The sequence below is a fragment of the Narcine bancroftii genome, chromosome 9 (genome assembly GCF_036971445.1).
Source record: "Narcine bancroftii isolate sNarBan1 chromosome 9, sNarBan1.hap1, whole genome shotgun sequence".
NCBI lineage: Eukaryota > Metazoa > Chordata > Chondrichthyes > Torpediniformes > Narcinidae > Narcine > Narcine bancroftii.
In genome coordinates this window covers 102,730,351-102,744,382 of record NC_091477.1, presented here as the reverse complement: position 1 = coordinate 102,744,382, position 14,032 = coordinate 102,730,351, and the positions used below count along the sequence as shown (strand labels likewise).

Here is a 14,032-nt window from a genome sequence, read left to right as displayed (position 1 = left end):
TTTCAAGGGGAGTGAAAAGAATAATGAGAGAAGAAAAGCTAGATGAACTTAAAAGAACTGAGCTTATTTAGATTAAAAAAGGAGGACATAGATTCATTTATGGTTTCTGGTGAGATCAGACACATACTGGGTAGCACAAAGACGTGTGCTAACGTTATGATGCAAGGTGAATCCATGTCCATTTCACACTGTATGAAACACCAAATACTTTCACATCAGTATCAGGATTGTGGAATTTCACCAGTGCCACAAATGGTGTTTGTTGCTTTGCAACATCCAAAACCAACAGAAGCCATGTCCCAAATATGGAGATGGTCAACCCTGGTGCACTTAATAGCCTGAATATGCTAGGGATTGTCTGATCTCAGAAGTGAAGCAGGCACAGGACTAATCAGTACTTGGAGGGGAGACTGCCGAGGAACACCAGGTGCTGTAAGTTTCTGTGAAGGGCACTGGACAAAGTGGCAACTCTTTAACAGCCTTACAGTAGACAAAAGTTAAAGAATTTCATATATGTTACATTATAAATGTAGTATTACATGACAAGAATGGAACCTTCATCTTTAACTGGTGATTTACATTACTGTATATTTTAGCATAAAAGCCAACCAGTGGACAAGTTGACCCCCATTTTTCAACCTCATTTTAAGGATTTTATGGTATATCCAGCATACAAGTCGACCCCAATTTTCTGGATGCCTGAGTTGGCCTGTTGACCAATGTACAAGTCGACCCCCAAAGATTGCAATGCCTGAAATGGGCTGCTGAGCGGTGTATACGTCGACCCCCAAAGATTCGTCCAGATTGATCTACTGGGCATTGACTGGAGGTGATTGCTATCATGGAGGGTCCATCGTCACAACGCAACTTGCAATGAAAGTATGAAGTGAGTTTTAAGGTGAAAGTGATAGAAATGGCCAAGAAAACCAACAACTGCAATGGATGTGCACGAGAAGTTGGTAAGAGATTGAAGGAAGAAAGAAGAGACTTTAAGAAAAATACCAAAAAGGTAAAATGTTCTTTGAGAAAAGGAATCACTCATTGGCCAGAGTTGGAAAATCACATAGCAAAATGGGTACAAAAACAGAGGCAAGATTGCTACATAGTCACCCAAAATAAAATAAGAACAGTTGCACTGCAGTGGGCAAAGTTGCACCCAAACTTCAGTAAAGATTTTGAGGATACAGAAGGCTGGTGCAATCATTTCATGAACAAGAAAAATCTGGTATTATGCCAAAAAACAAAAATTGCACAGAAATGACTAAAATTACTTGATATCATTGTGTGGTATGGTGGCTGCAAAGTATTGGACCAGAATTAGAAAGAGAAGTCTGTGATTTTAAGTAAACTACAGTGAAAGACTGGCAACATATTTTTCGGAGATCCAAGTTAATGACCATGAGTCAGAAGGCAGGATGGAGATCAAGAATCTGGTTGTGTGGTGCCAGGACAACAATCTTGCTTTCAATTTCAATAAGATTCCACCTGAATTGAATTCGCCCATCGTTATTGAATGAAGATCTACCGGGACCAATGCCTGAAGAGGGCACACAAAATCAGTGAACCGATGCGGACTCGAAAGGCCAACATGGCCTGTTTCTGCTCCGTAAATGGTTATATAGTTATATGGTTATATAAAGTTGAAAGCCTTCCCCAGTTTATTATATGTAACTGGCAGAAGCACCAGTTTGCATTGGCAAATATTGGAAACATGGACAAAACCCCCATGAATTTTGACATAATAGGCAATAGAACAGTGGAATGGAAAAGTGTTAAAACTGTGCAAACCAGTAGTACAGGCCGTGAAAGGACCAGGTTTACTGTGGGGTTATCGTGCATGGCCAACAGGATGAAGTTAAGATCCATGATAATGTTCAAATGCAAAATTTAACCTAAAATGAAATTCCCTGCAGGTATTTTTGTGCATGGCTGGATGAAGATGGTGTAAAACTATGGATAGACAACGTGTCTATGCAAAGAACAGAGTTTGCTGGTCTGGGATATGTTTCATAGCCACTTAATTGAGAAGTCTAAAAGAAGATTAACACTATAATACTTACATGGCGGTTATTCTGGGTGGTTTCACATCTATATTGAACAAGTAATTCAAAGACCATGTGCACAAGGAATGGAATCCATGGATGTCAAGTGCAGAAAAGTAATTTACAAAAGGCAGGGCAATGCGCGCTGCATCACTTGATATGCTGTGTAACTTCATGCTCAAGGCATGGGACAAAATTAGAGAATGTGATATAACCATTTAAAAAGTGCGGTATCTCACGCAATTGATGGCACAGAAGATGATTTATTGTGGGACACTGACGTCAAAGATGAGACTGCCTCAACAGATACAGACTAGGACCCATACGATGACTCCTTAAACAGTGAGAGCATGGATGTGTTTGCCGCCATCTTTGCCTTAGACGATGATAGCGAGAGTGATTTTGAAGGGTTCTAATTGTGTTATTTTCAGACGACGAGAGTGATTTTGAACGGTTCTAATTGTGCTGTTGTTTTCAATAAAAATATCAATGAAAATCTGTCGCAGTTGAGCTTTTTTTTGGTTTTTGAAGGGTCGATTTATACACCAAATCTGCTTTTCATGGGTCAACTTATACCAATATGACCATATAACCATATAACAGTTTACAGCGCGGAAACAGGCAATATAGGCCCTTCGAGTCCGCGCCGGATCACTTGAACAACTCCACTAGTTCCCCCCTCCCACTCTCCGCCCATAACCCTCATATCCATGTACACATCCTGTTCCCCTATCACCTCTGGTTTTTTTTCTCATGCCATCCCACTCATATCCACTTATGGCCTGTGGCCCTCCCCTTCCCCTTCCCATCACCATTTTGTTCATGCACCTGCCTCCATTTCTTCATACCTTGATGAAGGGCTCAAGCCCGAATTGTTGGTTATGTAATCTTTATCTTTACTACCTAAAGAACACTGCAAACGCCACATCGGATTGCTGGATTGGTGTGGATTGGATTTTGCGCTGAATTTAAGGTCTCAAAAGTATATAGGGAGTATAAGTCAGCCCTTATTTTCTTTTTTTAAAAAAAAAAATTTTTTTCAGGTTTCACGACTCGATTATATATATATCTATATAGATATATATATCTATATGCCAAAATATATGGCACTTTCTTCCCAAATGCACAAAACCCACATCAGGTGAGATTTTAGCAACCCTTGTCACACCTGGAGCCCAGCCACTGATACCATTTCTTCTAGGCAAATTCTCAAATGTATTGTATCGTTTCAGCATTAAATTGAAAGCATTAGCAGTAGAATTAATAAACCTTCAAGGTTTCTGTGGGAGGTTAGTTCAAAACTTTGATTTTAATTTGGATTGACTGTAACTACACCATTGCCCACAGCTCCATAATCTAATCTGTGACAGACGACCAGAGTTATGAGGCAACACACTGCTGGGAAAACTCTTACACAGCTCATAAAGCTAAGCCCAGAATAATTTCATTGCTGGATGAAGCATGCAACACACTCTTGAAAAATTTTCTTTACCTTGCTTACCAATGTGGATGATCACTGTTTTAAGTTAAATTCTTCAGATTGAGTATAATCAGTGGAGCTCGGATTCATGGCCTCTAAAATTAAATATCTTAGAGGTCAAACAGCTTATAAAAGGGAACTGAGTTATTTATTGTCAAGTGTTCTAATAATAGTAATGAATGTCGGGGATTCTCTAGTCCTGCTGTCATAGTTTATGAATTTTGGGGAGTTTTAAAACCAGCAGAATTTCCTTTTCCTAGAATAAATGAAGCATGTTCTAAAAGGAAGTGATTGCCTGATAGCAAGACCACCAAAGGTCCTGCTGAAGGGAAATGACTACATGGTGAAAGGAAGAGGGTGCCAAAAGAGACATGGAATAAAGCAGAGTTTGCCAATTTTAAAATTTAAGAGGAATTTGGACAGTAATATGGATGGGAGAGGGACGGAGGGATATGGTCTGGGTGCTGGTCAGTGGGACTAGGCAACAAAAATGGTTTTGCAGACTAGAAGGGCTGAAGAGCCCTCCTTCTGTGCTGTAATGTTCTATGCCTTTATGAATTTATTGGTTTACATTGCCAAGAACTGAGCAATAGACAAACATTTGTTCTTTGTGAAGGCAAAGGAATGACCCACAAATAAAAGATAGCACATTGTCTGATTTCTGATTTTGGTAAATCATCCAGAATGAAGCTAATTAAGTGAAATTTGTCTGTGGAAGAAATCCACTACTTTCGTTTCCTTCCAGGCCAGAATGTGTTTGTGATAAGCTTCACTCATTCTCCAGGATTGACATTCCTCACCTTGACTATTTCTGGATGAAGAAAAGCTTTTGATGAATGATGAAATTTTTGACTTCAATTTTCCTGAAGAAGCTTCCTCTGTAAGAAGTCTTTACAAGCACAATCTGCCATTTAGACAATGTGCTTCTCTCTATTTATTCAAAATATTTACACTACCAGCTGGCAGCGTGGCAAATAAAATGTATTTACTTTTTCTGGAACTCCAGCAAAGAAATGCCTGAGTATCGATGAGAAGCTTAGACAAACTGTGCCGACAAGTAATTCCGCTTAGTTGAATCATGAGCTTGGATCTCCCATGCTGCCTGCCAAAGATTTTGACTCATTCAGGAAATGGGGCAAAAAAAAAAAGTTGCTGCTTCTTCTCAGAAATCTAGAGACTCCTTGTAAAAGCTCAAACATAGCAGAGGACTGAAGAGGGTGCAGCTTAGCCAAGCATGACTTTAGAGGCCTTGGATCAATTTAGGTTTAGAAACAGAAAATGCTGGAAACATTCACCTCCTTGGGAAGCATCTGTTGAAAGAGTTTTGGTTCAGAGAAAGAACTAGGAAAGAGATTTAATTAAATTTAGACATGTAGCAGATAACAGGCCCTTTTGGCCCATGAGCCCATGCCACCCAATTACACCCAACTGACCTACAACCCCGGTAGATTTTTTCAAGGGTGGAAGGAAACCGATGCCCCTGGAGGAAACCCACGCAGACAAGGAGAGAATGTATAAACTCTAAAAAAGATTTAAAAAAAGGTGATTCAAGGTTTCCAAGAAGGAGATGGGAGGAATAGGTAAGATTATTGCATCTCCGCATACCCAGGCTATTGATTAGAACCTTCATGAACTCATTCAGGATCCTTTTAAATGTAATGAGAGTTTTAGTATCCACCCATATTTCAGACCATGAGTTCCAGATCTCCACCACACTTTGGATGGAAAATATTTTATGATATTCATCAATTATCAATGTTTCCTGGTTATCAATTACTCTGTTAAGTTTCAAGTCCATTGTCACATGTACAAGATACAGTGAGAAAATCTCCTTTGCAAGCAATCCAGCTAAACATCCCACACAAGTGAAGCAGAGTACACAAATTAGTTCAGGGCTGAAGTCACGTTATTTTACCAATGCCGGGAAATAAACTCTCCTTGAAATTGGTGGTGTGTGATTTCATGCCATGACTCTTCTTCCTAACGGAGGAGGGTGAAGGGAGCATGGATGGAGTTTAAAAAAAAAACACACTAGCACTTTTCCGAGGCAGTATGAAGCGTAGATGGAGTTGATGATGGTTGGGGAGTGAGAGGTTGGGGGATGGTCATCAATTTCTTGATGTCTTGGCCAAAAAAATTCCTGTATCATGCTCTAATCCTCTTCTAATTGCTCCAAAGAAAACAAGTCTGATCAGTCTCTTCTCATGATCCTCAAAATTCTCTACCTCATTCTCTCCAGTGCATTCAAATTCTTCCTGTCTGATAGCAACCAGAACTGTACACAGTGCTCCATTTTTGAGCTCGTTCATGCTTTTTATTTTTCAATAACTAAATTCTAACCCACAAATGAAAGACCGGGTGGTTTTTCATAAAGTTGCTGGAAAACCTTTCAGATAAGACATATTATTCAAAAAGTAATCTTTGCTGTGAAATTAATACTGTGAACTTCCAAATAATAAATATTTCTAGGACTAATTTTGGACCTGTATTTTATATCCACGGTATGTGAACGTCATATTTCATAAAGTTGATTGTACTTTTGCCAAATACATGAAATACTTTGAAGAGGAAATCAAGAAAAAAAGGATAAGCTACTTTGAGACGTGTCTAAAAACAAGGATGTCAAGAGAACAGTTGGCATAGCAGTTAGCACAATGCCTTTACACTGCCAATGATTGGGATGGTGGTTCAAATCCCACGCCGTCTGTATGGAGACAAATACAGATGCTGTCTGTATGTACGTTGTTCCCGGGTCTGCGTGGATTTTCCCCGAGGGCTCCAGTTTCCTCCCAATGTTCGAAACGTAATTAGATAATTAGGTGTAAATTGGGTGGCATAAATCACCGACTCGTGGGCTGAAATGGCTTGTTAACATGGTCTATGACTAGATTTAAATTTAAATTTTAAAAAAGTGATGGGGAGTTTCAATGTCATACAAAATCTTTTTAAAATCCATCCTTTGTGAATGATATCAAAACATGTGCTGTTATTTAAAGAAAAAAACTGCAGCCTGCTGCATTGAGCAATGTTGTGCAATCTCCTCAGGTAACAATGTAGTTTACATTTGAATGCAGTAAAACTTCAACAACATAAAGGACAAGTTACAATGTGATACCCAAGCTACGTTAAGTGCCAATTGCTGTTTTATTTACACACATTTCAGGATCTGGAAATAGATTGCAAGAACAGAATTTATTGCCCTTCCAAATTGTCTTTGAGATGAGCGGCAGGTCTGTATAATGGAGCACTGAAGAGTCATGCCCAGGTAGCCTGGAGTCACATATTGGCTGACTAGGTAAGGATGAAATCTTCCTCCCTTGAAAAACATGCAAAATAGATTTTTAGGACAATCCAGTCATTTTGTAGTCACCGATATAACTGATAGGCTTGTTTCTAATTCTGAGGTTTCAACTAAGTTTAAGTTCGATAGCTGCAATGACAGAACTTGAACTTGAGTCTCTGCATTGTCAGTCCAGGCTTTTTTTTAAATTACTAGAGAGACATACGAGATGTAGAATCTGGAGTACAAATCATCTGCTGGTGGAGTTGAGTGAGTTGAGCATCATCAGTGGGGGGAGGGGGAGGGGAGGGGGGAATTAGTCATGCCAATTCCCTATCTCACTCCTGCTCTGACCTGTCTTCAGCCAACTATTCTTATCTAATGAATCTCAAGTTTATGAACTGTAGTTTATTTTCCAGGTCACCACATTAGAGCCTTTGGGGCTCAGAAATGATTGATTGGTTCAAAATTATAGAAAATTGCATTTCCAGTTTCTGTTTCACAGCACTAATAATTTTCCATTTGCAATTTTACATAAAGGGTCAGCTCAAACTACTTGCATCTTCTTCAAGCCTATCATTTTTCTCTTTATTTATCTTATTCTAATTCTATTTCTTCATCATTGTTTGAGCATGTAGTCTTTCTACCCTATCACACATCTTTCCTTTCACTTTTTCAACTTGCTAGGTGTCTTAAAACTTGCTTATCCCTCTCTCCTCCTGGTTCTGATGAAGAGATTCAGCCTGAAACATCAACACAGTTTCTCTCTCCACAGACTCTCCCTGACCTCCTGAATATTCTGCTTCTATTTGTATTTGCACACCCTCTACACAGGATTAAACACTGGCATTCTTTTCCCTCTGCTAGCTCTACAAGCTGGAATACTGCAGCCAGCTATAGCCATGACTAGCTGTTATTCTGCCAGTTGTGTGCAGCTGGATAATCCTCCATCAGGAAAGCCCCTCTAACCTTAGTCTATGACTTTTGACTCTCAGTTCCCATGTGCATTTACCCTCTTTGACAAGCATCTACACTGACCAAGGGATCTCCAGAGCTTGTCATACTCTGGATGCTGAGCTGCACTGCCCTAGACGTATTCACTGCCAAGCCAATTTCATGCTCCAGTAGGTGCTTGATATTTCGATGTCAGATTGCATTTTGGCCAAATCCAAAATATGAAATTCAAGAATTGCAAATGAATAAGGTACAACAATGGCATGCTTCGACAAGCATCACATTGATACCTGGAAGGATCCACTAGTGGGAAGATCTGGGAGTGCCCCACTGCACAACCCCATAGTGACATCTAAGGTGTCTGCAATTTGAAGGATGCATGCAGTTTTGGTTTCAGTGGAGAAACCAAGCAGCAAGTGAAAGAGGCTAAATAAAAGAAGGTCCGGAGATGGGGAGAGGAGGATCGATGAGTTGCCAGCTGTGCTGCAGGCAGGACGGCAATCCAAACCATTTATTAAAAAATAATACTAATTAAAATTTAAATTAGACCAAGCTCAGAATGTATGACCAATGAAATGGCTGTGTTTATGTCTGTATTAAATTTCTGACTTGAATTCTCTAGAACGACTAGAGCATCAGTTCAGACCTATCAAGTTGATTACACGGTTTCACCAGGAGAAGTATAACTGCTGTGTAAGATGCTAAATGCTTACATGAAAACTAAAAAAAAAACGTAATGCTACAAAGCTTAAATAAAAACATGTTGGAACTACTTAGCAGTTCAGGCAGCGTGTGTGGAAAACAAGTTAACTTTTTCAAGTTGAATCCATCTCTAAATGTTAGCACCCTTCACATGTCAAGGTTCGAATGGCTGTCCTGTCTGTAGCATGGCTGGCAACTCATCAATCCTCCGCTCCCCTTCTCTGGATCTTCCTTTATTAGCCTCTCTCATTTGCTGTTTGATTTCTCCACTGAGACCAAACTTGAAAAGTGATGTCAGCCAGATTCAGGGCTGTACCACTTCTTCACATTTTGGGTCTGTTTTATTCACCCTTTCGTATTGTGATACCCTTATCAAACTTCTATTATGGAAAATATACAGATTGGCTGCATTTGTGGTAGATTGAGTGCCCAAGGACACAAAAGCAAAAATAGCCAAGGGCACAGGCTCCCATACACTGAAGATGTCTATGCAAGGCATAGCCTCAAGAAGACAGCCAGTATCATAAAGGAACCCCATCAGCCTGGTCACAAGCTCTTCTCACTGCAACCTTTGGGCAGAAGATACAGAAGCCTGAAAACCACTTCCTTCAGGTTCAAAAGCGATTTCTTTTCAACAGCAATCAGACTCGTGAACTTCCCTTTATTCAACCATTCATAAACTACTCAGGCACCATGAAAATGCCTGCCTGCAAAATTGAAATACCATCTTACTTCTTGCACTGCTGTAACTGTATTTATTATCTATCTTTCATAATTATTGTTTATTAATTTAATTTACTGAGACGAGTGCAAATTTCAGTGCATATGTACATGACAATAAACTCATGATCAATATCCTAAGATGACCAACATGATTGCCATATGTGAATAAAGATAGAAAAGCAAGATTTCTGCCACGGGCTAGTTTGTTTCTAAAGAAAGCAGACCACACCACCTTCATCTGGCTCAATTTTTACTTGTACAGTAATTTAACCAGTTCTCCAAGTATAATGCATACCTTATGTGGGACAAAGAACAAAAAGCAAGTCAACACCTTTCACTAGGACAGCACGGTTAGCGAAACACTTTTACAGCGCCAGCGATCCGGGTTCGAATCAAGTGCTGTCTGTAAGGAGTTTGTATCCATGTCAGAGTGGGTTTCCTCCAGGTGCTCCAGTTTCCTCCCACCATTTAAAATGTTAGGGGGTTGTAGGTTAATTGGGGTATTTGGTCAGTACGGGTTCATGGGCCAGAAGGGTCTGCTACTGTGCTGCATGTCTAAATTTAAAAAAAAATTAAAATGAGCCGCAGAAACCTCAGGATATTTAATTGGTGCTAACAGGATTTAATATTTTTGAATAAGATTTCACAGCATTACTCAGCAAAGTTTGGAGAATAATTTGACTTTAATATTAATAAAATAGTAAATTGAACTATACGAGAAAGGTTAAGAGGATATTATGGGTGTAATTTCAATACAGTACATGAAGCCAGATGCAGGCGCCATATATTGGATCTCCTTGATTCAGTGAAGTGCCCCAGTCTGGACTGGAGTTATTGTACAAATAACCTAATGCTCAGTGACATTTTGAGGTCTCCCAAAATCCTAAGTTCAGTCCAAGACTGCAAGATCTTTGTGACCAAAACACAACTAAGCTTCTTGTTGAAATAAAATGTAGAATATATTTGATCACCTACCTACCACTAATTCCAACCTTGTTTACACACATTTTTCTTTCCATTGACTGCGATGTGGAAATGAACAATATATTCTGGCATAGATGTTGTTTCACTCTTTATTCATGATGTGTATTTCAGGTCTAGCAAGAGTCAGTGACAATTATAGCAATTTGCACGATGAACTGGCAAACATTGCAGCTTATCCCTAAATAATTCAGTACACATATAGCTATTTTCCCTTGGAAATACTTTGCCAAAGGGTATTCGTGCTGGCTGTCCGCTTGATTCTACTGTGCGTCATTTTTGATATGATCCTGCCTTAGATCTGATGCCAGGGAGAAACAGGAGCCCTCTTAATGATGCAGTGAAATAAAAGCATTTTGGATGCTGAATATTCCTGGTCTTTAAATGAGAGTCTGGAGCCATTCCTTCAGCTGACCTTTTAAAGATCTATGCCTCGAGGCTACTCCTGGCAAGCAGGTGGGTTAAAACTACAGTTGCTTAAAAAAAGCAGGAACAATTTGACTGAAACTGAGGAGCTAACCCTAACAAAGTAGCAAAGGAATAACATATATTATGGACTCCTGGAATGGGTCCACAGCAGCACTCCGCGATCCCGCCTTCTATCCAGGGGGCACTGAGTCAGGAAGATAATGGTGGTGGCGGGACTAGTGGAGAAGCAGGCAAGCCTCAGATGTTTGAGTGAAGTGATCCACAGGGTCAGCCAGGTTCAGGCGTAAAGATGCTGCTGCCGGTGAAGCTTCCGTCGGAGCTGACGAGTTGCTGCAGCCAATGTGGCTGGAGGCTTGCTCTTGGGCTCAAAGACCAAAAGGCCTTCACCAGGCTGCAGGGGCCAATGGGAATCTGGGGTTGAGGAGGTGAGATGGAGAGATGGCCTCCCCTCAGGCTTCAAGCGCAGATGGCCTTTGGGAAGTGGTGGTCGAGGTGGTGAGAGGGAGAGAGCAAGCAGCTGGATATGGGGGCTGGAGCTTGGCATTTGGGATGGTGGACTACATCAGAGAAGGCTTCGTGATCCTTGACCACTCACCGTCTCCAAAGGCACACACTAGAAAGGTTTTCATGGTATTGTAGTACACATGCCAATAATAAATAAACCTAAATCTAAGTTAATGTCATTCCCATATTAACTCTGGTAATGACACAATTCAAAATGTGTCATTACTGTTACATTTCTCAACAACAGATTGTGATACAAATAGCCCTGGAAAGTAGATAACAACTTTCCTCCACCTACCCCCCCCCCTGCCCCACCCTAACCCTCTTTCAGGAGATTTTTCCTGTTCTGGAGGTCTGATTTCTGGGGTAATAACTAGAGCCAGTCTTTTCCATTCTACTGCAGAACCATTTTAATCCCCAAGACGCACCGCGTGGTTAGCCCACTGCTCTACTCATTATACACCCATGGCTGTGTGGCCAGGCAATATTCCCATGCCTTCTACAAGTTTGCCGATGACATCACAGTTGTTGGCAGAATCACAAACTTCATTGAGGAAGCCTGCAGGAGGGAGATAGATCAGTTCGTTGAATGGTGTAACAGCAACAACCTTGCACTCAACGTCAGCAAAACCAAGGAGATGATTGTGGACTTCAGGAGGAAGTCAGGGGAACATGAACCAGTCCTCATTGAGGGCTCAGTAGTGGAGAAGGTCAACAAATTCCTGGGTGTCAGCATCTCCAAGGATCTGTCCTGGAGCCTCCACATTGATACAATCACAAAGAATGTTCACCAGTGGCTATATTTTGTGAGGTGTCTGAGGTGGTTTGGTCTGTCACTGAAGACTCTTGTAAACTTCTACAGGTGTACTGTGGATAGCATTCTGGCTGGCTGCATCAATGCCTGGTATGAAGGTGACAACTCTCAGGTCAAATTCCAGAGCACAAGGCTGTCACAGCACCAGCGATCCAGGTTCGCTGTAAGGAGCTTGTACCTTCTCCTTGTGCCTATGTGGGTTTCCTCCAGGTGCTCCGGTTTCCTCCCACCCTCCAAAATGAACCGGGATTGTTGGTCAATTGAGTGCAATTTGGCAGCACAAGCTCGTGAGCTGAAAGGATTGGTTAACAAGCTGTATGTCCCAATTTTTAAAATATTCAACTCAAAATTCAAGCCGATCAGTCCTGACAACATTCTTATGAATAATTTCTGCACTCTTTCCATTTTAATGATATCTTTCTTGCATCTGGATGACCAAACTGTGCACAATACTCCATGTGGTGTCATCAATGCTTTGTACAGTTACAATATCTCATCATTTCTCCTGTACTCAGTGCCCTGACCGATGAAGGCAAGTTCTATGTAAGGGGTGGCACAGGCAGACACTTTGTCTACCTTTGTAACCCCTTACATGGATCTATGCACCTGGATCCCCAAGTCTTAGTGTGCTACAATATTCTCCAGGCCCCTACCATTTACTGTGCACAGAATAGATGACAAACAACACCGATCCCTGTGGCCATCAATCTGAGAGACAATTCTCCGCTACTACCCTCTGACTCCTATCATCAAGCCAATTCTGTATTCAATTGGCCAGTTTACCCTGGATCCCATGTGTTCTGATCTTCTGGACCAGCTACACTGCAGGACCTTGTCAAACGCTAAATTTTTTCCCTCAATTGTTCAAAGTCAGAATGCTAAATCCATTTGGCAACTTCAGAAATTGTAATTCATCAAATTGGTTCAGATTAGAATGACAGTTGATTGGAAAAATTAAGCAGCAGACTTGGTCACATCTGCACAGCTTCAATATGTGCCAGAGAAGAAGGTACAGAAGTAATTCTGAAGACCAGCACATTCAGGCTCTTGAAACCACCCCCCTCCCCGACCCACGCTTACTACACTAATCATAAAATGGACTGTCTCCATCATTACATGACCATTTTTTGTCCTTGCAATATGGTAACTGACTTTTCATTATGTAACTTCTCATTTATTATATTCAGGTACACTATTGTAGCTTTAATTGAGTGAAGTATCTGGCTGCAGCAAAAATCTCAGTGCACAAGTGTATATTGTACAATATACGTAGCAATAAATTTATTATTATTATTCTTCCAGTGAGAAGAGAGAAGCCCAGGGAATGTCCTATTGATTTTGAAACTATCTTTTGAGATGGTTTTGTTCATCTCTCAGTCACACCATCTTCTTTAAAAGATACAAGAGGAAACAAAATCCATATGACAAGCTGATCACAAATTTAAAGGTGTGACGAGAGTTGTCATGTCTTACTGTGAAATTAGTTGAGCAGTTCAGGAGAACATTGCTTGCTGCTGATGGCTTTATCACAAATGTTGCACACAATTATTCGTCGAACATTCTTTTGCGCTGAATTTATTAACTACAATCTATCCTGTATACTAGTAGATATTTCACACTCTTTTGACATTTTGAACCCTCCAGTCAAGATGCAGAATTCTTGATTTCCCTTCTGGCTCAATGAAGGATTCCATTGTCCTGGTGCCAGTCTCTTGGCAACAAGCCCCACATAACAGCATAAATGTCACCTAAGCCATTGTAGTACAAATTTGTGGCTGGGCCTGCGCGATCACAGAATTTTTCCCAATCCTGATATTGTCCCATCAAATCTATCCTTGAAGCTTCTCATCTCATCAAAACCCTTTTAACATGAGTAAATAGTTTCCTATAACATTCCATAGATGCAGCACTGCTTTTCTTGTTATTTTTCATCTTCCACCCTCCTTGGACATTTAATCTCTCCTGTCGTTCCCCCCAGAACACAGAATAGCACAGTACAGACCCTTTGGTCCTCAAAGTTGTGCTGATTTGTATATACCTACCAAAAAAAATGCTAAACCCTTTCTACCTTGTAACCCTCTATTTTTCTTTCATCCATGTACTTGTCTAAGAATTTCTTAAAT

General features: G+C 40.6%; 1 protein-coding gene across 4 annotated transcripts in view; it reads right to left on the bottom strand.

Moving 5' to 3' along the window:
- The window catches only part of clcn2c (chloride channel 2c), a 366,518-nt gene that overhangs the window by 21,570 nt on the left and 330,916 nt on the right, over positions 1–14,032 (bottom strand). For 2 of the 4 annotated variants that reach the window (XM_069897083.1, XM_069897084.1), the window contains one exon: positions 6,668–6,838. The exons of the other annotated variants lie outside the window; for them this stretch is intronic. In XM_069897083.1, the coding sequence (XP_069753184.1) occupies positions 6,671–6,838 (168 nt within the window). In that variant the 3' untranslated portion in view covers positions 6,668–6,670. Of the gene's footprint in view, positions 1–6,667; positions 6,839–14,032 lie in introns of those variants that run through there. 4 annotated transcript variants of the gene reach the window in all.